At 30.4% G+C, this 27090-nt stretch overlaps 1 protein-coding gene across 1 annotated transcript; it reads left to right on the top strand.

Annotated features, from left to right (window-relative positions):
• Positions 1-25961, top strand: LOC113549638. The gene is made up of 3 exons (XM_026951031.1): positions 1-184; positions 19091-20113; positions 25614-25961. Exon 2 carries the CDS (start codon positions 19113-19115, stop codon positions 20052-20054), a length of 942 nt encoding a protein of 313 aa, XP_026806832.1. The 5' UTR covers positions 1-184; positions 19091-19112; the 3' UTR covers positions 20055-20113; positions 25614-25961.
• Positions 25962-27090: the final 1129 nt, after the last annotated feature.

Below are 27090 nucleotides of genomic sequence, written 5' to 3'. Positions count from 1 at the left end.
GTCGCGTCGTCAGTTGATCTTCGGCTTCCACTTTGCGAAGTTTGGCATGGTGAAGTCTCAGTAGATTTCGTTCCACAAATTGTCTTCGAACATACGTAAAACACTGAAACAACCAATTGAAAATACATTTGCACTTTTCCGATTCATATATTTATTCACAAAGCTTATTTGGACAGATAATAAGGTTAGTAATTTTATTCATTTTATTTTAATAGTTAAAACTATTCATATCTTCCAAAATTATTAATACGTATAATATTTAAAATAGCAAAATATTTTTAATTGGTTATTATAACTCAAAAATTTCAAGTTGTAATGAATATTCATTGTATAACTTCTCCGTGTATGCAACTAAAAATAATAAATATATTGTGTTAGGTATTATAAGTTATCATTTTTAAATTAATTATTAGTTAAGTAATTGTCTTAAGATATATAATAAATATTCAAATTAAAGTAGTGAGTAATAACACTTTTATATTTATATTGCATTTTTAAAGTTTTATCTTTGGATATACTTTTTGTTGTATACTGAGTATAAATAATAGAACTAAAGTTGTAACAAAAATAGGAAATTAAAAAGTTAAATATATTAAAATAGGTTTAAAAAATGTTTTAAATTTAGTATGCACCTTCTTAAAATATAGTAATTTTTGTCATAGCTATAGTTTTACTGATAATATTCAAAATCGATGTGTATTTAAATGTAAAATCATTACTAAAAGTTCACTTTTCAAATTTAATTTTTATATTTACTCAAATTCAAAAAAGTAATTAAACACTTTTTAAAAGTATACGTATGTATAACAAAAAAACCATTTAAGTTTTTCAAAATTAATCTTTTTATTTAACTGCTTCCTAATAATAATAATATATAGTTTTTTATCTGTAGATACAACAAAAGTATCATCTGTTAAGATATAATAATATAATATAATATAATATATTTTTTTTAAGCTGTCACTTATTTATTACAAAAAAAATTATATATCATAGCTATTACAGATATATATATATATATATATATTAATCTATAAAGGTACTGGAATTAATATTACTATAAATGACATTAGATTCGGAACATTTTTTATTCTTTAAAAATCGAAGGTGAACGTATTTCTAATACTGCAATACTGTCATCTACTCGATGGTATAACATATAAATATATATATATATATATATATATATATATTATTATAAATTATAGTATTAGATATATTATATTCGATAACTCGCGTGCATCACGTACATTTATCATACATGATTAAATATTGTTGGCGCAGTCAACGTGAACTTACCTATACGTAAAAGAAAATTTACTGGATTGAAAGAAAAATAAAAAATTCTTAGAATAATTACGTACAATTATTATTTATTACAATCCACTAGTTTTTTTGAAATGATAATTAATATAACAATAAACCCCAGCGCTGACATAGCAAAATTTTAAACGAAGCGGAACTAAACGCAATCGTATCCCAGGAAGCATTTAAATAATAATTATGATATTTTTAACTTATTATCATTTCAAATTCTTTCTGGATAGTAATAAAGTGTGTATGTATATATTTTATCGTGTAAACTTATTTTTGTACCTACCACATTACCATCCGATATCCATTAATAAAAATTATTTTATTCATTCGTATTATAATAATTTAGTACGTATGGTATACGGTATAACTTGAACATAAAAAAAAAACTCTAGTGACTCCTTGGGAAAAATATCGGTGACAAAAAATAAAATATGGCACTTGAAGACCTCAACTGCGTGAGGCGTCTATGGAGTGTGGGCTACATTTGCAATGTTGTATCTGAAGAAACGCATATAATGTATATATAGGTACATTATAATATTGTTATATTCGCGATCAGAGCGTATTACAAGGACTTACTTCGGCCACAAGTTATACGTCTTTTTGCTGTCTGCATAATATAATAATCCACTCGTCTGCTAGCTATACGTACATACATTGTATTATAAATATATTTATATGTATACAATAAACATTTATACATGAAAGTAGGTACAACGTACATATTATATGAGAAAATAAAATAAACGTGATTCAATTTCCATTGTTCAGCGAATGAATTAATATTGAAAATATTTAGATATCAATATATCATAACTATCGTGGTACTTGTGAGTTGTGGCCAACGTGATTACAGAGTGTATAATATCTAAAGCTGCTATTGAGAGTGGTGTCTGCAATATTTACGAATAAAAACCAAAAGCATTTCCGCGATTGAAAACATAAAAAAATATATATTTTTATTGTTCACTATATGCGAGACGGTATTAAATAAGACAAGTAATAATAAATTTAAAAAAAAATCATCAATTGAAAATTATCGGTGTTATGCAAAAAAGAAACAAAATAATTTTAATAAAATCCTGACCCGAGGTCATTTTGTTTAGGTTAAACGTACGTTTTTCTTCACGACTTCAGCAAATAATACATTCGCCGCCTCTGTAGTGGCCAGAGTCTATACACATTTCTCAGTGTATCGGAAGTAGATGCGCTATGCCGCTATAGGCATTACATCATCATTATTATCATATTATTTTACTTGTTTCTATTTAACTTATGAATAAATAATATTTCTTCTCTTGTCCTTTCTTGTTTACGTGACCATAATTGAACCTTTTTTCTCGTAATTTTTGTCTTCGAGCATAATTTAACGGCACATACATATTATACGTAATAGGGAAGAATAATATTATTTTGTTTTTAAATATTCATATTCTACATTATTATTGAATACTGCAGGGGTAGCATACAACGATAAATTCCAATACATGACGCATGTCTTTTGGTGGCTACTATGGTTAGTTTATTAGGTCAACGGGTGACAAGTAACAACGTTTAAGTTGACCAGTTGTAAACACGTCTGTACGTTTATTTTAAAATATACGACACGTGCTCGATCAAAAAAAACTTAGCCATTCAGAATTTTAATAACAATATTACAGACTATTTTATTGGTAAAAGTATAAACGATCTACCGATTACTACGTGCTATATTCAATTTATAAATTTAGATTTTTATTAATATCATATTATTTATACAGCAAGAATATAATATGTTTATATTTATTAATAGACAATGACATATAATTTTACATTTTATTTCGAACTTATTAATTCTAAAATGTTTAATATTTCCTGATATACAAATATATTATTTTGTATTTTACGAATACCTAACTACCTAAGAATAATATATACTCTGCCATATTGTTTTAATCTATAAAATTATTAAGTTGCATATTATTAGATTTTAGTTAGTAATTTTCCACGTACTCGTACGAGTTAAAACCATAATTTTTAATTTTTAATTCATATTTAATTTTTTATTGAGCTAGCCATTCTTTTACATTATAAATTACAGTTGAGTCGTGAATAACAAAATACTAATTTTGTTATAGTATTATACTAACTAGTAATTATTAGTAATTAAATTACCATTATCTGATTAAAAAAAAAATAAGAATAATAGTATCCTAAAATTGCTTATATACACATCCGAAAAATATTTCCATGACATCATGCATATTCTAAGATCATGGTCAAACATCATAAGGTTAAACACTTTACGTTTTAATATTTAAAAGAAATTATTTATTGGTAATAGTTTTCGTTACTAATCATTAAAATATATATAAAACGTATATAAAGTATAAACGTAAATACGTATGCTAAATACGTAAGCTCGATTTCTTTCTAATATTTGTACATTTAATCTCTAATTCTTAGTAATTTTAAATAGGTATTTAAATAATAGTCAAATTAATATTACAAATTATTATTGAATATGTAATATGTTATACATATAAAAAAATCAAATTTCAATTTATTAATATAATAACCAGAACTGTTTACCGATTACAAACTACTAGTTGAAAAAATATTAATATTAGTACTGTTTGGTTGTGTACATGCTACCCTGCAATTATTGAAACGGGAATTTTCAAGAAGAAATCTATCTGTAAGTACCACATTTTCGATTTTTCTTCATTTTGACGTTTTTCCATAAGTGTTCGATACTTTGAGTATGAGCCATATCATTGTCGTTAACAAAATTGATGGAATGATTGACAGAATAGTTACATGGCAAAATAATATCACCTAAATAACAAGATAAATGTTAGTTTATTATATGATATATAATATACATATATAATACATGAAAATTCACTAATTTCAATAGTTGGGTGACATATGCAGTTCCATATTATTTTACTGAAGTAGTATGAAATATTTTTTTTTTTTACTTTTAAGAAAATGCTGTAACTTCTTTCATATATTATTAAAAGAAACTATACTATTATAAATAGCAAAGTAAATAATTATTAATAAGTAAACAATTGACAATCAATGGCCCAGAAATAAGTTTATCATAATAAGGAACAGAAAATGGCCGAATTTAAGTAAAGATAAAAGTAAAATATAATAACTTGATCAAACTAATAACATCGTTAAAAGTTAATTTGAAATGACAGAAATATCTCTGTCAGGAATAATATGCCAAGAACTCAGTTGTTAATTTTTATTTATTACTTTAATCCGTATTCCGTATGACTTTACAAAATAAGGCAATTTAACGTTCTATACTTATATTGCTAGCTAACAATTAATAAGAATTATCCTACCTTAAAAAATATCTTTTACACTTAAAAATATTATAGGTAATCCTTCTTTTTATTTGTATTGTAGTAAATACACAAATTATCTACATGGCCACATTTATCATGTTTTAGTACCTAATTAATATTATTTTATTTTTATTACTCAATATAAGTAATATGATTTTTTAAATTATAATAGGTATAAAAATAAAACAGATGCTTTTTTATAAAGAATCCAACTCATAAAAAATTCTAAGTAGTAATCGTTATATTTTGAATAATAATTAATCATCAGTAGTCCCTACTTAAGAATTTCCTGGCATTATTTTAAATTTTAAATTAATTTTACAAATAAAAAAAAATATTTAGCTATTAAGTATTAATGTTTATCATTACTCGTTAAAAATGTCGATAAAGACTACTCGTTTTTCCAATCTATAAATTGCGTATTTTAAACACTAAATTTTGAACGTCCTTAAAAATAATTTTTATTGAATGTATCTATTTTTAAACTGGGTTATAATATGTTTTAAAATATTTTAGCCAAACTTTAAGTGATTATGCTATAAAAATTTTCAAATATATCTATAATACTATATAATTAAAATAAAGTTAATATTTTATCGTGACAATAAAATATAAATAATAATAATATGCTCAGTACGTTATTTACCTAGATGCAATATAAATTGTTTAGATTTAGATTTCTTATAAAAAGCACAAAACTGGTTTAAATACCTCTTCAGGTCGATTGTGCTACGACGGGAATTCTGGTGACGAATACACTATATATGCAATTATTATTTAATATTATAGCCCGGGGAGACATAATATACGTTTTTTTTAAATTACTAGCTCCTGTACCATGTCCCAAATAAAATACGAGTAGATCGTATGTTTGACATGCAAGGCGCAAGCTTATAATATCCGGTCCACTTTGAATAGTTTACCCGCCAATTCATGCATGTCATCAATAATAATATAATAATACAAATACTTATATGCTATATTTATAGGTTTCGATTTGTATTTTTTTATCAATAATATATTTACTAAAAAACTCTCAAATACCAAAAAATAGTATAATTTAATATATAAAATATTCGATATACTAATTAATTCTCTAATCAATTTTCACAGTCATAATATTAGTGCATTGAGATAAAAATTAAATCATTTTTATATACCGAAAATCTACATATTTACTGATGACAGGAATATGTTATTTGTCCAAATACTAATAATACTACAATTATTAATTAACAATAGCGAATTTTTTTATTACTATATAATATATTTATGTAACACGGTAAAATTATTGAACTATTAAACTGCTATTAGATTTTAGTAATTTAATTAACCTAAAGAAGTATTACTTATTTAAACTAATCTTAGATTGTAAAATCGAGTTTCTATATAAATTTAAAAAAATCAATTTAAATGATTTCAAAAATATGAGTTGCTAGTAAGTAGGTATACTATATACTTAATATATTAATTTTAAATTAATAGTGTAACTTATAAACAGGTAATCAATATCATGTATTCAATGTTGTGATCAATAATAATAAGTATTAATGAGGTCAATTTCAGTCGCATTAAATCTTGAAAAATGAACTAACTTAAAAGCCTTTCAAATTATAACATAATATGCATAATTATTAACAACATGTTTATAATGGACATACCATATATAAATATTTTAGTTATTAAAATAATCTTGATAAATGATTTTAATTATAACTTTTAATTAGCTCAAATTTATTGTATGTATACATCAAAAAGTACAAAATTTAAGTATTAAAAATATGTATTTATAAATTGTACATTTTAAATAAAAATAATTTTTAATCTACAAACATCTATGTGTACTAAATTATTTACGATGGTTTTTACAAGATTTTTTTCAATTATAAAATACATAAATGCCATACATGAATATTATAAGTTATAACAAATATATGCATCATATATTTGGCACAGTAAGTGGCTACGAATATACAATTTAAATTAAACGTCCAAGTGTTACTCTACCTCGTTATAACGTGGAATGTGTGTACCTATTAACTTGTTTACACAAGTAGTAAAGTTAAAAAATAATTTAATAATAAATTAGTTATAAAGAGGTTAAGATTTAATTTGTTTTTTCTTTCACTCAAAAAGAATAATAAATAAATAAAAATTTATATTTTTCAAAATATGTGAACTAACGCATACGAGTGTATGACACACTGATGACAACATCCGACGCGCAAATTTAGAATTTTGTGAGAAATTTACCAATAGTCAAACATATCACTCGATCAATATTTTCTGGTTTAAAAATTAATATCTTTTAAACATCACTAAAATAATATATGATATATAATAATTGTTATCAATATTGTTTAAAAAATACTATTAGAGAACGAGAGTACAGAATAAAGTAATTATCTAGATATTTGTGTTTTAAAGTATTTGTAATAGCCGGGAAATTGAAATTTAAAAATATATTATTGGTCCATGTAAAGTTGTAAAATATTACCATGGCATATTATAAACAGAATCAATATATCATTGCAAATAGGCATGGGCGGATAGGCCCACCGGGCTATCGGGATTTTCCCGGTAGGCCCTCGCCTATATTTAATGTTGAGACCCCTCCCTGACTTCAGTCCCGTGATATACTACTTTATACAAATTATAAATATAACCTTTAGATACTGCTAAATGTAACTACTATTTTAGTGTGTATCTATTTTTTTACAATTTTGTTCATAAAAAGTTTTATGATAAAAATTTTAACCATATACAAAGAATATGACAATGATCAATCACATTCTAAATCAGCTGAAAATCAATTGAATGAACTCAATAGTGGTACAATTTTTTATACACAATAGCTTAACGATAATATTTAATATTGTAACAAATCTTATTATGTTTCTTATTTGTTTTTTAGCATTATCTGAAAACTATTTTAAAAAACCAACACTTGCTCATTTTTCAAAATTTTGGTCATTCTATCATATTCAACCGAAGAATGAGGATTATTGTTCCTTTTACACCAACAAAAGCTTTTAATCGAAATGATGGTGGGAATCGTAAATGGGTATCTTATAGTTTCAAACATAAAGCTTCATTTTATTGTATTTGTATCTGTTATGGTGATGGAACCGGTCCATTTTCCGAAGGGTTTATCGATTGGAAACATGTTTATACTCGTATAAGTGAGAATGAAAATTCAAAAAAAGCATAAGAATAAAGTGTTATTTGGACTACCTTAAGGCTTAGGTAGAAAAATTATACATTATAAATTCTATAATTTAATGTTTTAATAGATTTTTTCGAAATTTATTTTCCAACAGAAGTAAGAAGGATTGTTTGCTTAAAAATAATAAATTTAAAAAAATACCTCTATATATATTTTTTTCATTGTGTATACTATGAGGCCCTTAAAAATATTTCCCGGTAGGCCAAAACTTGCCTATCCGCCCATGCAAATAGGCACACATATTCGCAGGCGTGTAACGTGGACTTTTCTTGGAGTGGAGGGTTTACACTCCGTAGTCCGTTGTAGTAATCAATCTTCATGATATTATAACTATATCAAATATGAAATAGAATCATATGGAAACATAGTTGTCAGATGTCTAAAGCATATTCCTACACTTAAAATGCTAACATAAATAAGGCTGACGGAGAGCACAATACAACACCCTGCAAAACGCGCCACTACAGTCCCTATTCTTACACCCCGCGAATGATGTCCTAAGTCTATGTATATATATACAACCGTGTAGTTATGGTCTGAAAAATGAAGATAAACCATCGACTGTAGTTATGAACAATATCCATCCATCACCGTACGACTACGACGCAGATTGCGGGTTGTTACGAAGTTAGTAGTTCGCGCGCGTAGTCGGTATTTTCCATTTTAAACAATACCGTTTTTCGAGCGACCGATTCTCCCGACTTTTCCCGTCCGAATAGAAAATATTAATAATACAATATACGTCGAATACGCAGGATAATATTGTAATGTCAACGGCGAAGCAATATGCATTTCCGGCGGCCGGCGCGGGACGTGACGCGCGTTTGCATTTCGGTCTTCGCGGGTAGCTTCCTCCTCGCCGCGCGCCGGTCATACGACATAGTACAACAATACAATATAATACAAATGCCCACGACTGCGGCGGCGGCGGCGGACGACAATAATAATGATATGTCGGTCGGCCGGGAAATAACAATCGATTCGGCGACGAGTTCTCCGTACGATATAATAATATATTATATTATATTATATTACGCGTCTCCGCAGCGGTGTGCCCCCAACGTATCGCTATTTCCATAGCTGTTTTTGTACAAATGCGGCAAACGGCGACCGCGGCGCGTTCGGAGACGCGCGAACGATGCCGCCGCCGCCGCCGCCGCCGCTGCACCGGACCGATATAATCGCGAGTGATGCGTTCTCCATCTCGACGGCGGCGTGCGACGACAATATAATAATCCGATACGATAATATCCCGACGACGTCGACGGCCGAGTTATTTCACGCGTTTTTTATTATTATTATTATTACTGCTCTCGTATATTATGTAGGTATTTTGCGTATATCGCGACGACGACCGTTTGACGACCGCGCGCGCCAGCAACTGCATCAGTGTGCGTGCGCGCGCGTGTGTGTGTGTGTGTGCACTGCAAACGGTGTGGTGTGCGCGCCGTAATAATACATTATATTATTATCGTCATCATCGTCGTCGTCGTCGTTATTGTTTATCGTACGCATTATATACCTACGCGTACCTGCGACTCGGCGCAGCGCATAACGCGCATTAGGCACATACCTTTAGGCATAGTTTATCACACGCGCGTGCGTATACGTCGCATATATTATTATTGCGGCCGCGTATACCGTTCCGGGCGGACGACCGCGGACGGTCGCGGTAATACGCATAAACGTCCCGGTCACAAGAGACGACGACGACGACGCGTGACAATCGGCCGCGCACCGTTTCGGAATTCTCGACGCGACGTTGACGTATTGCGCGCGAGTCGGAGACGCGGCGGTCTAACGGGGGTCGTACCTGCAACAGCGGCCGTCGCCGCGACGTCTATATGCCTGTGCCGTGTGTTCCTATTATTGTTATTATTATTATTATTATTTATTATTATTATTATTATTATTATTGTATATGTACGTCTAGTTCTCATCTGGTAAAGCAGACGCACCAAACACCTGGTTTCCCCTTACAAGGTCAACGCAAAACAATCCGTTTTTGTCCGGTAACGGTAACGCGAGCGCGCGCGCGCGGCCGTATACCACCGGTCCGGTGTACACTATTATTATAATGTGATGTATCGTGTAATGCGCGTTTTGTATTGTCGTTGAAAAAGCGGAATTGTCGCACGTAGCACATCGCTCGGCAGAGGTTGAAGTAGGCAGGTTAGAGGTAGTATACGTTGGTCATACTACGTATCCATCGACGGCGTTACACCGATCGGGTATCGTGTAATAGTTTGGTACGTGCGGTAAGGGAACGGCGGCAGTGGCGTCTTCTATACGCTCCGAGCACACTGCTAACGACCCTTTTGAATCAGTTTGCCTTTTTTTTATGAACATTAGACACGTCACACCCGTGACCATATTTAACTGTTTAACCTGAAACGAACCGTGCGTCCGCGCACACGTCATTTGACATTTTGTCGTCCTCTGGTGTACGTACGCAGTCTCACGAATAAATAACACGAAATCGCCATTTACAATTGTACACCATTTCCTCGAAGTCAGTTAACCTTGCGAAATAATTTCCATTATTATACCTACTCCGTGCATCGTGATGCATCAATTTAATGATTAGGTATATTGATTATAATATTATATTGTGTATACATAATACATAATATATTATATACCGACCACCGGTAACGTTTATTATGGTAATCGGCAACAAGTCGTGTGTGTGTGTAAACTGCACCATTACGTCTGGAATATTAAATCTGCCGTATAATTATCGTTCCACGTTTAGTAAGTATAATGTTTTTGATGGAAATAATAATTTTGAATTTTCCTAATCTGATTCAAATTCCTTTTATTATTATAACCTTAACAATGTAATTCAACTCTACCGCTTTCGAATATCGAAAAATAAAAATATACTGCATCAAAGAACGCATGTATATTACAATTTAAAACGCATACTATAAAATATAAAAGACATCGTTTCATGATATTATGTTATCTACTACACAATTATTTTAATAATGGTTTTGAACTATACGTATGATATTGCATTCGTCGTGATTCGATAAATCACGGCCCCATCGATGACGATAACGTTTCTATACTTGTTGAATTAATTACTAACTGATAATATTAACAATATACCGAACTATTTTCCGACATATAAATGGCCCGTGAACGTATAGTTGTAGACTATATAGGTACCAAGTCAATAATATAATCACGAACGTTGTTTTATTATTACAAAATAAATTGTATGGAGTCCCCGTAAGATGTAAAACGACCGAAGAAGCTGCAGAACCTTTTTCGTCGTCATACTATTAAATAGGTACAATGACTGAGTGGCAGCACTTCGCATGTCTACGATTTTATTATCGCGTACCTATATAATATGCGACTGTTATTATGTAGACACGCGAACATCACCAGCATATGAGATGTAAACATGTGTAGTGGTGGTACGTACACAAAAAACCCACTCTTCTCCGTCAAAACATATAAAAATATAAATACATAAACATTTGTGGACAGCAACAGACTACGTATAGTATAATAAAAGTGCAGCATACTTAACGCGTCCATAGTTTGAGACAGTAAAACGTACAATGCGAGATTTACACGTGTGTTCTATACTTATATATTTCTATAATTGAATGTACAATTTATCAATTCAAGTAGTAGTACATCATCCATGTTAGGAGCTAAAAAACCGTAAACGTAAAAATAAAAATGACACGAGTAACGAGAAACAAATTATCAAAACGCGCGAGTGCGCGACGACGAAAACAATCATCGTATATTAGCCTCGTCTCCTTCCAATGGATTCATGTACTCAGTCCAAACCACCTTATATACAACAACAATGCTATTAACAATACTTATTTATAAAAATTTCTGTCCGAGTTCACTTCACTAATTAACCCTCTCCTAATTCTTCTTACAGCTGCATGTATTACAAAAACTGAAAATTCCATATTGAATATTATTTTGTACATCTCTGTTTTTATAATTATCCATACTGCCACAGTCACGCACTCGGTTATCTGTATTATTATATGTTATAAATATATAATCTCACTAGGCATTATTTTATTTTACATATCTTTATATTAATGTCAAAGTTGTATTTCATGTTATTATTTACGTAGGTATAATACTAGAAACTAGTAAAATAATAAAAATAAAACAAACCATTGTACGTTTATAAAAATTACACTTTCAGCACCGAACGAACGCATAACGTCTTAAATGTATGCTATTATATGTACCTAATACTACATGTTTCACTTCAGTCGCTCCGCACTCGTAAAGTACGAATTTTGCGCGTAGAAAGTATAATCTTATGGTAACCTTTTGATAATTTATCCACCTATATCCAAAGTATAAATACGTGTTTTTCAGTACGCGTAAGTGTGTAACCGACAAATTACTTTACCGCGCGTAGTCTGTATTCCTCGGACAACTCCAAAATCGCGCGAGTTAGAGAAAATATGACCGTGACTTTCATTCTCCTCGTTAAAAGTGAAACACGCCTTGCCACGGCGTGGCCCTCCCGCTTCCGTATATAATATACTGCCGTTTTTCACCGATGTCATTGTCGGCAATCGACACACGTCTTTCAGGTGATATTGTGATAATGACACATATAATATTATATATTTATGTACAACGTACATGATGTGTGTGTGTATTGTATAATAATAATTTTCTTTTCGCTGCGTATATTATCCATAAATGGGTTTGTAACATCATATTATTATATACATTATATACATGTACAGTCGAGATCTCGCTGTTTTTATTTTCTTTTTTTCGACGCTTGTCATTTTCACTCTTCAATTATTATTAATAATAATAATAATCGTATTATTAGACATACGTGTATATAATATACGCTTTCCACCGTGTGAATGAGGCGCGAGCCAGTTTTATTACCACCTCGCGGGCACAGTGTTGTGCGGTATAAAATAATACACATTTTTTTTTCACTCAGACCATCGATACATCTAATACACATTATAATCCTTAATATAATAATATCATTACATCCGAGCGATGTCTGCACATGCACGCGATAATATATAGGCTCCTCGACATCGTGCACGCGATAAATACGATATTATATATATTAATAAATATATATTCACGATATATATACGTCGAACAGTGTGGAAGAACAACATTAAAATCCAAAAATAGTAAAACTATGCGTTTATTATTGTACAATATACCAACGATTGAAAATTTAACATACTCTGGTAACAACAATAACACGCTTTATATAATATTTATTTAATATTTGAATACGCACAACGAAGTATTTAAAAATTAAACGATAGTTATAGTGGCCCTCGGTGGTAGGAGGTATTCAACGCATTAATTAACTATAAAAAAAACCTATCAATGTAGTTAATTGAGACGATAATTCGTTTTGTCAGCATGTCATCGCACTGAAATTTTACTATAAACTGCAGTTATAGACCTCCAGCCTTAAATATCGACGTGTCTGAAAAGTTGCCATCATAACCTGCTCGATATTAAAATATTGTAGGATCGATTTAGTATCAAATATAACTATAACTTTGGATACTACAGGTCCACAGAGCATCCCTATTTTACCCCTGCTTAATTGGCCATATACTTGCACGCCCATGTAGCAAAATTAAAGCAATTTTATTGTATAATAAAAAAAATAAAAAACATTTTAAGTATTCCTTAATGGAACAGGTCGTTCAAAAATTGCCTATATATGATTTATAATTACGAAAAATTAACGTTACGACCACTGTCATAGTTGATATGAAAAAGTTCACGAACAAAGCGAAAGTCTCTAATTAAAGCTTCAATGTAATAAAATATTTATTTTGCGTTCCATCACACAAAAATCAATTGACACTCTTGAATTTACTTCTCGGTCATTTCTGTGACCCCTGCAGTGATGGTAAAGTTAAATTAAAAATTTGTCACCTTTATTTTAACAGGTCGACTTCCATGAAGTAAATTTTTTTATACACAATACAATCTTTTTACTCATATCTATCAGTAATTTTTTTTATACCATTCAAAAACTAAGAACTGTAACTGATAAAAAAAAAATATTTATTTGTTTAAACTAACTGAAATAGCACCATGACTGTATATTATACTGCAGTTTTATGCTAGGCAGACCAGCACGGTGACTCTTACATTCGTATACGTATAAATTATAAACTTTTATAAACGTTAGGTTAAGTTTTACTACAGTGATTAGCGAGCACAATATTCACTTATTATATATTCATACAATATGTTTATTTTATGAGTAAGCGTGTGAAATTATAATTCGTACATTATAAATGTATACAGGCGACCGCGGTTTATATATTTTGCAAAGTGAAAAAGATCAACGAAGTGCTAACCAATACTTACCGTGTTTAACGTTTCAAATTGATTGGCGGTTTTGTATGTCAATTTATATGCACCTGCACGTACGCGCACGCTTCTACGATAACGGCGAGTAATTGAATGATAATAATAATAATTTATTATTCAATCGTTTTTTAAAAAAAACTTTTTTTTAATATTTTAACAGTAGATTGATTATATTTTTATATGTATTGGAACTAAAAAATAATAGTAGATTCTCGACCAAACGATGTATATAATCACATAATTTAAAAAATAATTTGCGTTGTGAACCGTACACCATACATCTGGTACGATTACGAAGAGGGATTAAAGTAGTTGAACACGAGGGGGGAAGACTCAGTCCCCTTAAATATTACCACGCTTTAACGAAGTCTGATTTAATATTTTCTTTAAAAAAGTAAAGTGGTACTCTTAAGTCAAAGTTGAATCACAAAAATGTCTTCCGTTAAAACTAATTATTTATTTTATAAATTTTATCATTCTAGACTCAAAAAGTTATTTTATTAAACACTGTAAGCCTTAACTTTGAGATGTGATAGATAATGTTTATATTACTGAACACTATCATACTAATATCAAACATTTATCATTATAATATGATAGCGACATAATAATTTGTTCTATAATTTATATTATTCTAGACTTCGAGTTTTCGATCTTGACCGAGTTATTCGAGTTTTACCGGTATACCTACGCTTTACACTACAATTCTCCATGTGCTATGATTGTTATTATTATTATTACGTGTACCAGTGATTTTTTATATTATGCATTCTTCACCGTGTTAAGACACTGCAAGTGTAATAATGTTGTTATGATGGTTTTTTTTCACTGAATGACGGTGCATATTTATACTTAGAGTAAAAATAATAATATCGTATTATTCTTTATACCTCATTAAAATATGTTCTGCGACCATAACCACGTAGGCTGGTAGGCGTGACTGTGTTTTAAATCAAATAATAATAATAATAAGGATGATAAATACCAAATTACTGTTGGTAGGAGTTGGGTGGTCGACTGATTCACTCGAGACCGGTTTTTTCTTCTTCTTTACTATAAAATAGTAAATACCAACTATTCGTTATAATTATATGTGTATTGATAAATATAAATATTATAAATATACTAAATAAATATATTATATCGATCCTAATTGTACTTGATTATGGTTTCGCTTGTAACACCCGAGGGATATTTGCGGACTGCAACATCGTGTATTTTTCCATTAAAACAGTAGTCCGGCCTGACGACTAATATATTATTATTATAAAACGATTATAATAACTCTGATTATGTACAATATTGGTTGAATATAAAACATAATCTAAGTAATTTTCTATCTTTAACGATATCATGATTCATAACGTAATGTTCTCCATCTTGATCTCTCCAATTAAATTGCTTCTTCCGCTCGTTAAAATTATGTACTGAAACATAGCTCAACATCGAGTAATATGTAAAATATTACAATATTAATATTTTTTTAAACGTACAATATAATATATCTTTAAAATATTATTTAAGTGTTGAAAAATAAACGATAACCATACGATTATTAGTTATTACTTATTACGGTTAAGTCATTCTTTTATAGTTTTTACAATATGATAATGTGTTTCTATTAGATATACCTATAATTTTAACGATAAATACCTACATTAACGTACAACGATATAATAACCAGAGTATAAAATTAATATAAATAGGTAATATACTATCATAGGAATAAGGAATAATATTATTATGAACACAATACTAAACACATTGTGACGCTCATTATAACGGTAAATTAATTAAGCTTTTTTTTATAATTTATTCCCGGAAACCTTCCGAAGACTAATTTTATTATGTACACAATAAACGAGTAATCATCAAACTGTATTCACTATTTTTATATAGTATCGAAATTATAAATTTAAAAGAAAAAGAGTATAATTGATAGTAGAATATTTTTTTTTTAATGATAGATCAGTAATTAATATTCTTTTTACTACCTAAATGTTATAAGTGCCAGGATAACGTTTAAACCATAAAATAATTGATTTTTACACTTAAATATTATTATTTAATTCCTAATTTAATTTTCGATAGGGTACAAGTGATAACATGCAGGTTATAAAAATCAATTAATGTAGTAACTACGAACTAATATGCTGAAAATTGCATAATGTATACGTCATACAATCGTTAAATTGAATAGAAGCGTATAATATTGTGGAATGAAATAATATTTTTATTTAGATGTAAAAATGATTTTTATTATACACATTTTATTTAAATGTAACACGTATTTATACATATTATTATGTTTTTGTACATAGTTACCATAGTTAAATACTAAAGTCTACAAGCTACAAGCCATTTTAATTTTTAATATTAAACATTCCGAACTCACACAATTATTTTAAAGTAAAAACTGTTTATGTGAACATAATTAAAGTATGCGTGTATGGTGTATTAATAACTTTATGATTTTTTTTTTCATATTGTCTTAGACGTTACTACCATACATAGAAGACAGAGAATATTTATTTCATTATGGCCTAGGTGAGAGACAACACGTATTGTGTACTCACGCAGTAAATATCTATAAATTAGGAAGTGAGCCGAACAGCTATTACGAAAACATTTATTCAGTTTATATCTAAACGCGACACCAGACACGATGCATAGTAAATAATACATAGATATACTATAGGCATGTGTTGTACGTGTACCTACTGAGTTCAACTGGATTCGAACTCAATATATTTAAAAAAAAATATAGAAACGCGTATTGTAAGTTGTTATACTGCGTATCTCAGAGTAACTCAGTATTCGTACTGTTGTTTTTTGGTTGCACACGTTCAAAATCGAAATTTTGTCGGGTGCGAATTTAAGAAAAAGGAGGAGGGTTATCTATAACTAGCTATCTTCGTGCACTTCGTTACCCATACAAAGTGCATCCATGTTAAATTTGATTATCTAATGCATTTGGTGTAATGCGCGTGGATAAAAAAATATTTTGGTTTTCTGATTTTATGTATAGATAATATTTCAAACATATCAACTTTATATAAAGACAACAAAAAAGTTTTGTACTCTAAGTAGTATAACTACATCAACAATTTACTAAAATAACCAATAATTGGTTACAAGGATGAAAAAAAATATTTTTATGTGTGTACTTGCCGATTATTTAAAAAAATAATAACTCAATTTTTCGTTAACTTACAGAATCAGAAATAAGCTTAAAACTTGCTCCACAATGTACTCTTTCATTAAAAAAAAAAAAAAATCAAAATAATTGAATGAGTAGTTTCAAGAAACACACGTGACAAAGATTTCTATTTTCACATTTATATACTTTACATTTATACTTGTATGCGTAGATAGATAAATTTAAGAATATAACTAACATGGACGTATGACGAACACATATAGCCACTGTCCGCACTCCACAATGTGTCATAAATCATAATATTATGTAGACAAATATGAGCGCGAGAATTTTTTGTAGCTGTAATTGAATTGTTGCATACAGCAATCGCACAAACCCCCCTCCCACACGCACACATACTTATGTGTAAAGCGTGGGTAGTTGCGCGTAGTAAAAACAGACTTTTACGTCCTTCTTTAAACTCGCTACAGTACACAAATCGTCGACGGAATTGAAAAATAACAACGTTTTTTTCCCGTTTGAAACGCATGTAGATCTATATATTATTATTATTTTAATTATGAGCGGTTGACTAACAACGTTGACTCGGGCTCCATTATAATTTATAACGTATAACAGTTATTATTATATGGCTGTAAAATGTTCGACGAATGAAAAAGTACAAAATAAACGTACGTAAATTATTATACTCATAATTAGTTTATTGGCCCGGTGGACGGGTCATCACCAGCAACACAATCAAGAGGCATCCTCCTCGATCGCGGTGACAATGCGGAAATGTTGTTATATAATATTATATACAAGTATGCCTACGTGTTGCATTTTTCTCCACAAATAAAGTTAAAATGTACGATTAAAATGTGTATAATCTATTTATGTAGTTATGTGTATACTATATGGTATATATATATTATACAAAATAAAACGGATATTGTCAGAGTTAACGACGAACTTGCGATAGGAACATTTCGTTCTGGAACACTGATAGCCAAAAATCTTGCGCCATGTACCGAACGTAAACATGTTTATTTAACTTGATCATAAAAATAACGTTATAAGTATACAATATACATACATATTTATACGGTATAATATTCTGTATTCTATATTATTAAAATATAATTTAATGAATTTGGAAGGCGCATATTTATTTTAACACCTCCGTCGTACTCAATATTAAACTTGGCTTTGTATCGTCCAAGTCTTTCTATCGCCCTCGTCTTTCTGTCAATATGCACTTGTTTCCTGTGTCCTATACGTCTATGGCCTAACCTATCTTAGCCTCTCCTGCGATTCATCAACACATCTGCATCTTATAGTACAACAAAGAAACCTACTATTACTTAATTCAAATCAAAATTATATATATGTTATATAGTGTATTGTACTGTCAACGCTGTAGTTAGAATCAAAACATCTATATTCACAATGTTATTAATGCCACGATATAAATGTAATCACTAACCACTTATAATATAAATAGATTCAGTATTAGAATGTATACTGTAAGCTGGTAATAAATGCATAAATTAATTGTAGTTCAATATAAAAATGTGAAAAATAAAATATCATATTCATAAAGGGCCTATACTCTATTTAAGTTTATATGTTATAATGAAAAGTGTATACCATGACTAACATACTTGTGTATATTTTTTTCAGAAGTGCGCAGAGAATCCGCGAGATGCGTAAAATAATTTTGCTGTTTGCGATGACCGCAACTATGGTAGCTGCTTTTGGTGTCGTACCGACGGCTGCTAAGAAACAAAAGGAAGACCGCGGTGCCGTAAAGTCGACAGATGAAAACGGCAATGACGTCGACGGCCACGGCGTGGAGACAGCCAACGAATACGATAGCCAACGGTTTCCGGTGATGTACGTAGCGGATGAGTCCACGGCGAGCACGCCAGAGCCGACAGCAGCGCTGGCTAAGACGTCGACCAAGCAGCCTTCGAACAAATTGCACAACGCCAAACTTTTGAACAAGCTGGGCATGAAGAGGGTACGGACCAGTGGTAGTGCGGGTGATAACGGCGTTGCCAACCATCACCGAAAACGGTTGGCCAGTCAATCGAGGAGCAAGTACGCAGCGGACGGTAAAGGCGGTTCGGACTCACAAATGTTCATCGTCAAGTTGCCGCCGCATTCACACTTTTACGACGACGGGTCGGCCGTCCGTCAAAGGTTAGGCCAACCGCATCAGCAGACGCCGTATAAGAATATGAACACAGTGCCCGTGGGTTTCGTGTCCAATGGCAAACCGGCCAAGGTGTACCACTGGAACCTGCCGACTATCAAGCACGCACTCAGCGGTGGCGGCCGTTACAAGGGCGTCAACAACTTGGTCCCGATGCAGCATCAGCAACAACAGATACAACAGCAGATGCATCACCTGCAGTACGCCCAAGCCGGCGACTTTGAACTTCCATCGGCGGCCAGTTCTAAAATCTTGCCGCGCCGAACACTCTACTACAAGCCTCGGGCGGCCGGTAAACCGGTGAAAAAGTCGTTCGTCAACAACGGCAAGCCCAACGGGTTTTACGTGGTAAGCAGCAAAAACTCGGCCGCAGCTGTGCCACAGTACCACAAGATCATCAAGGCGTACTACGGTAGCGGCGACGATTAATACGTCCAGAGTCGACTTTCGACGACCACCCGTCGCCCCTAAGTCATCGATCGCTATGCGTGAGTTGTGCAAACCGTTGTCCGTAATATTGGGAAGAGGGGGTAACATAGGCCGTTTGGGCGAATGGACCGAAAATGTGTTCTGGTTTGGCGAACAGTTATAAACATTTTGGTCAGTTCGAGCGGGTATTAATTATACCAAAAATACTGTTTGTACATGAGTATAGAATAAATATGAATATAGGTTTATAGATATCATTATCTATAAAATTTAATATTGTAGGTACACCTACGTATTATATAGTGATGTGAAATGTCAATTGAAAAAAAAAATAAAATGATTAAATCAAATCGTATACATAATTTATAATAAATAATAAACTCTAATTTAAAAAGTCATTAATATAGTAATATTGTAATATATTCATTTTAAGTAAAAAAATTAATAAAATGATGTCACATGCGCATCGAAAAGCAAATCACTCATTGAAGCAAAAATAATTTTCACTCGCTCGAACGGACTATTAATATTTTGGTCAAAATTATTACATTCGCCTAAACTACCACCTCCCAATAATATCATCGTGTGTATTGTGTATGCCTTACTGCTTTACTAACGACAGCATACTAAATATTTCTATGTGTTTTTTACCGATATTGTGACCTATGTTAGTACAATATAATAACGATACTTTATTTCCATCCGAACGACACAATTTTCAAAAAAAAACATTTTCACCATTACTATTAAAAAATCCATAAATTGTCATACGTGGGTGTATAGCTACGTGTTTTAAAGACGCGCTGTACTTACACGACACATTATACACTGCCCACAGGCCACACGTTTAAACGTTTTGTACCTGTAATATAATATAATATTATGACATTAAATATACAGAGTGACCCGTCGACATCGCAGTGACGAATCGCTATTCGTTACGTTTACACGTTTAACACGTCTTGACGACGTCGTGTGCGATATACGATGACAATTTCGCAGCATTATAAATTATTTACGTGATAATATATATATATATATGATAGTATAGATACAGAAAGTATTAGCTAGTCGGCGGCGAGTTAAGTATTCTGCTGCAGTCCATCATACCATTCATACCGTATGTCCGTATATGAAGAGGCGACACGTCGGCAATGTCGGTATTTATGCCTTGATTTTTTCTCTATATATACCAATGTCTTTGGCCAGTTATATTATTTCGATATTCGATATAACACTGTATGACATTTAAAAAGAAAACCATTCGACCGCGTTAAACCATGGTTATGTAAATATACCAACGATTTTCGTTTCTGTACGCTCGAAAAATGATCATACCATTATTTATACATTATACATCATTACTCATCGTTATTATTATTATTATTATTATTATTATACTGTTATAAATATGTTAACTATACTGCCTATACTATATAATATTATAATATTATTTATATTTAATAAAAAAACCAATGTTTGTAATTGTATAAGCGATCCACATCCAAATCTATCATACTCGTGGTTTTGAAATATGATACATAATTAAGGTCCTATACCCAAAGATATACAACTCAGAGGTTAGAGCGAATTTTTAAAAATTTTGAGGTTCACAAAAAGATTTTTTGGCTCATAAAAAACAAATAATTTTTGTTTGTATTGGGTTGCTTATTGATCCAGAAAACAAAATAGTTATTAAAATAAATTGGATATTATTTTAGAACAATATCTTATATTTAGCCAAAACCATACAAATGAATATGTAAATATATCAGTAGCTTATATGATAATTTAGACAAATAAATAAATCCACTAGCAATATTTAATTTTTTACAAACAACGCAGAATCGGTTACAATAGTTATAATAAATATATCTATTAAATAAAACCAAAGCTCTAAAACGAACGACCCTTATGTAAATCCATAGTTTTCAATAGATTTCTATAAAATTTTCAAAAATAAATTCAGCATAATCCCTAGTATCATATTAGGCTACTTTTTACTTTTTAACACATAAATGTTGAGTGTATTTGATTCGTGATAAATTATCGCTTTTTCATCTATATGTATATTGTTGACATTGGTTATTGAAATTTAAAATAGTTATTGTGATTGAATATAATTTTATTATATATATATTGTATATTTAATTAAAATAACCGAAATAACTGTGTTAAAAATCAGCTTACATATTTTAATAGAGTTTAAAAAAGTATAAATCCACGGGCATATTTTTATTAAATAAATTAAATTGTCATGGGCAACGACGTGCTGGACCAGCTAGTGTAAAATACGTATAGATTTTTTCTCCGAAAACTTAACTACGTTAATCACGAGCTGTCTATTACGAGTCAATTATTCAATTATTTATTCAATAATAATAATAATAATAATAATAATATGTATAGGTAGTCTGCGATTATTCAAGAATCGCGCGTGGCAATTAAGATGCATAGTGCAATGTGAGGGCGAATTTTAGCAACACGAACACGTTTCGTTTTGCACCGGTTAGTTGCGTTTAATCGTATTCGTTGTTTTTTTATTCAATGCAATTTATATGTTATATTATTAGTTAAATACATCGTGCTATATGTTAAATGGATAATTGGAAATATATTTCTGTCTGTTGAAATCGGTTAATGACCTGAGTGCCGGCGTAATATTATATGATTTCTCATACACTACGAGTTTTATACCAACTTTTTTTAAGGAGTTAAATATAGGCAATTTTCTAATAGTGTGTCCTGTAAATATCTGTGTACAGTAAATAATACTTGATGTGTAAAAAAATAGCGGAGCACTTCCGCACGTGTACGCAATACGCATATGCCAATAATACGCTATACCAATATTAGTTATTATTATAATTTTTTTGTTATTAAATATTAATATTTTTCTAATTATATTAACCATAACCTAATTATCCGGTAACATTTATAAAAACCTAATTGAAATTGTCATGAAGTTTAAAATTTAAAATCGATTTTATTACATTTTTTAATTAATTTTTTAGTTTAATATTATTTAAAACTTTAAGATTCTCATCATTTAAAATTTAAAAATTCAATAATGACGAATAGTTTAAGATTTAAATTTGAGAAAGAGTGAAAAAGTTGTAGTTTTCAACTTTTTCAAGTAAATTTCATGACAAATATTTATTTTTTTCTATCATTCCATGATTCAAATATTTTTCAAAAAAATTATTCGATGTCAATTGTACTGAAAATCCCAATGATGGTACAATTGACATTAATTTGTAGTTTTTTATTGGTAGATATGCAGCCTGAATCTAATCCCCTAAAAACAGAATATAATATTAACGACACCGTTTTTTACGCGTTTAATTTTGACAGGTATATCATACACATACCTATACAATATACGTGATAATATATAAATCCAGAGATATATGTATAGATTTTTTATCATACTGTTAAAATAGCTCAAATAAGCTCTTGATGTCCTAATAAAGTAATAAACCTATACTACTATACAAAAAGTGGCAAAAAATTAAAACCAGCACCAATGAAATAAGTCATTCAGAAAATATCGTCACCCCAGTTCAAAACTGCAACAATTCCAAAAAAAACCCATTATTGAGAAATAACTGTTTTAAAAAAACTTAATATTTTAAAATAACTATTGGAATACCTAATTATTGTTTATAGATAGAAAATTCAAATTTGGAATGCACTTGTTACTATACATTAACTAAACCTAATTATAATATAACTTTCAAGTATCATTAATTTACAAAAATTACTTAAGCACATATATCAGTATTGAATCGAAATAGATACTACAAACATTTTGAAATAACTATATATTGCAATATTGAACTGAAACACTAATACATAAATTGATATATTGCATACCTACTTTATATTATATCGTTTGCCTTCTGCAGATATATCCAATGGTTTCGATAAGAAATCGTGCTCGCAGTAAACTAAAATCATCTTTCTATGCGGTAGGTGGCAATAATTTTCATTTTCGCCTGTCTGAACGTCTTACAAGAGGCTGCTATGCAGTGTGTTTCAACAATATACTGTATACAATCCAAAATCAATTATTATCGACTGTTACTAAAATTCAAACTTAATTTTAATATTATATATTATATCTGATACATTTTAAACAACTATAAATGGAAATATACTTATATTTATAGTCTTATGATTGTGACGAACGCATTTCCAACGTAGGTATCGTGCGTGTTGAACCCGGACGTGTATCGAACGCGATGTAATTATATATAGAACCATAAGCCCTTTAAATGGAAAAAAAAATAATAATATTCATATCGCTACGGATCTTAAGCGCGTGTAGTTTTCTCTTAGGCGGTAAGCAGACTCCCAAAAGAAAAGTATTTTTACCATGTTTTGTTTTATTTTTTTTTTTTTTTAACACGCAAGCATTAAGATTGAATAAAGAATAATGTTATATTGTCCTAACGCCGCCGCCGGCGTGGTGTTCAATTATTATTTCTCGTCCACTAAATTCTATATACATACATGGTTCATACGCATATATACGCATTATGTATATATGCATAACCATCGTCGCTGCGAGAGGGTCACTATTCCGTGAACTTTATAATGATGTATACTGATATTTCACGCCTAGTGCGCTAACGGTACATCGGTGTGTTTACCGGTTTGAAAAATTGAGAATTAAGGAAAAAACATCGTATTCTGTACAATTGTGGTAATAGCATATATGCATATATGTAAGGATATGATATTACATAATTCCGTATTCGTGTGTGGTGTACATGTGTAGGAATACTGTTTGCACGCGCCGTCGTCGTTGACCGTTTTTTGACGTGTTCGTATACACAAATATTTAAACGGATAAATTTGAAATAGATACTTTGTGTATCGGCCAAAACAATTCGGCATGCGCGTGGACAAAAAAAAAAACAAATTTCTTGTCTGCAATACCCGTAACCAAAAAACGATACTTTTTTCTAGCGTTCGTCGTTTTGCTTGCACGTCGTCGTATCAATACGATTTATACACGTTAATAATATTATGTATAAATACATTATGTACGCAGCCATGGTATTAAGTTGTTTCTCTGTTCATCGCATGTTTCACAAGGTTTCTCTCGGCGTGTGTAGACAATGTGTCAGACATTACAAATTATATACATTTCAATAGATACATTTTTAACTATGTTTGCAGGTCACAAAAGTACGAGTAGGTGTGCATTCGGTGCTCGCGGTTTATTAAAACGAAAGCACTTTGAAAAATTATTGGTTCGTGTTATCCATTAAATCTAAATACAACATGAACAAGTGTTTCGGTGTTGTATTCTATTTATATATATATATAATTGACGTATTAATATATTAATATGGTATACACAATATACACGATATGAAAATGGTATGATTTAATTTTATGTTTGCTGTACGTTTATTCGCCGCAGCCGCGATGTAGTAAGAATCAGTATAATGTGTCTATATAGCTGATAGTGCTTTTTTTTAAGTCATTGACCGAAATACAATAAACATATTTTTCCACTAACCCTCGTGTGTGTTTTTTTAAATACAGGAGTTGGAGTGCGCACACGGCCGTAACAAGTGTTCAACAAGTTATACTGGACCGTTTCAATAAAATTAACTTGTATTCTTTTTTATGTTACGTATATAATTTTGCCAGAATGTTGTATTTTGTAAATATTGCGACTCGTGACGTAGTTTAGTATACATATGTTATAATAAGTACTTATTTATTTTATATCCAATCAAACATCACTATACATTTTGTACATACATAGCGTATATTAACAGTATTTTATATCTCTTTTAATTATACATATTATAATATAATACATCTATATTTATATATTATATGTTACGCTCAAATTATCGTGTATTAGACTGAACTTACATAATACGTTTTACGCCTTTTTCATTTTGTATTCTGAATGTCAATTCATTATACCTAATATGTAAAATATATTATGCATATACGTAAAATATTATATACTTAGGTAATATAATATAATAAATGAATATATTTTTTTTTTAATTATGTCTATTTTATTATTTTCCTATAATTATTACAAATGTACAACTCGATTACATACCATATAGTATTGTTTTATATAATATCGATTTTCATCAGCATTTGCAGTAGGTATAATTTACGTTAAATATGTTTTTTGTTTTGCAAAAAAGATACTGACCGCAGCATTAGGTATACGGGTTTAATGTAATCCCTAACAGTCTTGTAATGTACAATTTGGTTGGACCAATCATACATTGTTCACCAAAACCTGCCATTGTTGTTTTGTTCAAAATTCCGGTCTCATCGCACCACGCGGTGTACTTAATTTATTTGCCAACTCGTTGCAAATTCCTCGACGCAATTCCGTCACCCCATTGCAGTTGGCGGCAAAATCGATCGAATCCATTGATATAATAAGAATAAGAAAAAAATGAAGGTAGGTACTTGCGCAATCTTTTCAATTGAATTCGCCAAACTAATTTTTTATTTATAAATACCAACTACAAGTCTATTACATGTGGAAACCGCTAACTACCGGTATGTTCTTTTAACGGAACTTTGCTAACGACTACGTGCTAAATGTACAATAAATTCACTTTAATCTCACGTGTATTATAATGTTTTATAATGTTTATGTATATATAAATACTAATACATTGAAAGTCCTTTTAAAATGTTAATATAACGTCAGGTGTCCCACAAGCAGACATTTGTCTCCGGTTCACTTCTCTGTTTTGTAAACAGTGTTAAAAATATCCTAAAACACTGTCAATTACAATCAAATCATGTTTGCCATTGACATAATGTTGTTCTTTCGTATCAGTACCTCCATATGTATTCTTCTAATAAAAGTGGATCTCAACTTCCTAATCACTTAAACCGAAACTTATAGTATATATATATATATATATATATCCTCAAATGTATTTTTATGACATCTTCTCATTCTCACTGTTGTCTATTAAATGTTTAATCAACTTTCTTCACCTCTAAATGAGTTTTATAAGTTGATATAAAC

This window comes from Rhopalosiphum maidis, chromosome 1, assembly GCF_003676215.2.
Source record: "Rhopalosiphum maidis isolate BTI-1 chromosome 1, ASM367621v3, whole genome shotgun sequence".
Taxonomy (NCBI): Eukaryota; Metazoa; Arthropoda; class Insecta; order Hemiptera; family Aphididae; genus Rhopalosiphum; species Rhopalosiphum maidis.
The sequence above is the reverse complement of the archived record's forward strand: the minus strand, read 5'-3'. Positions and strand labels throughout refer to the sequence as shown.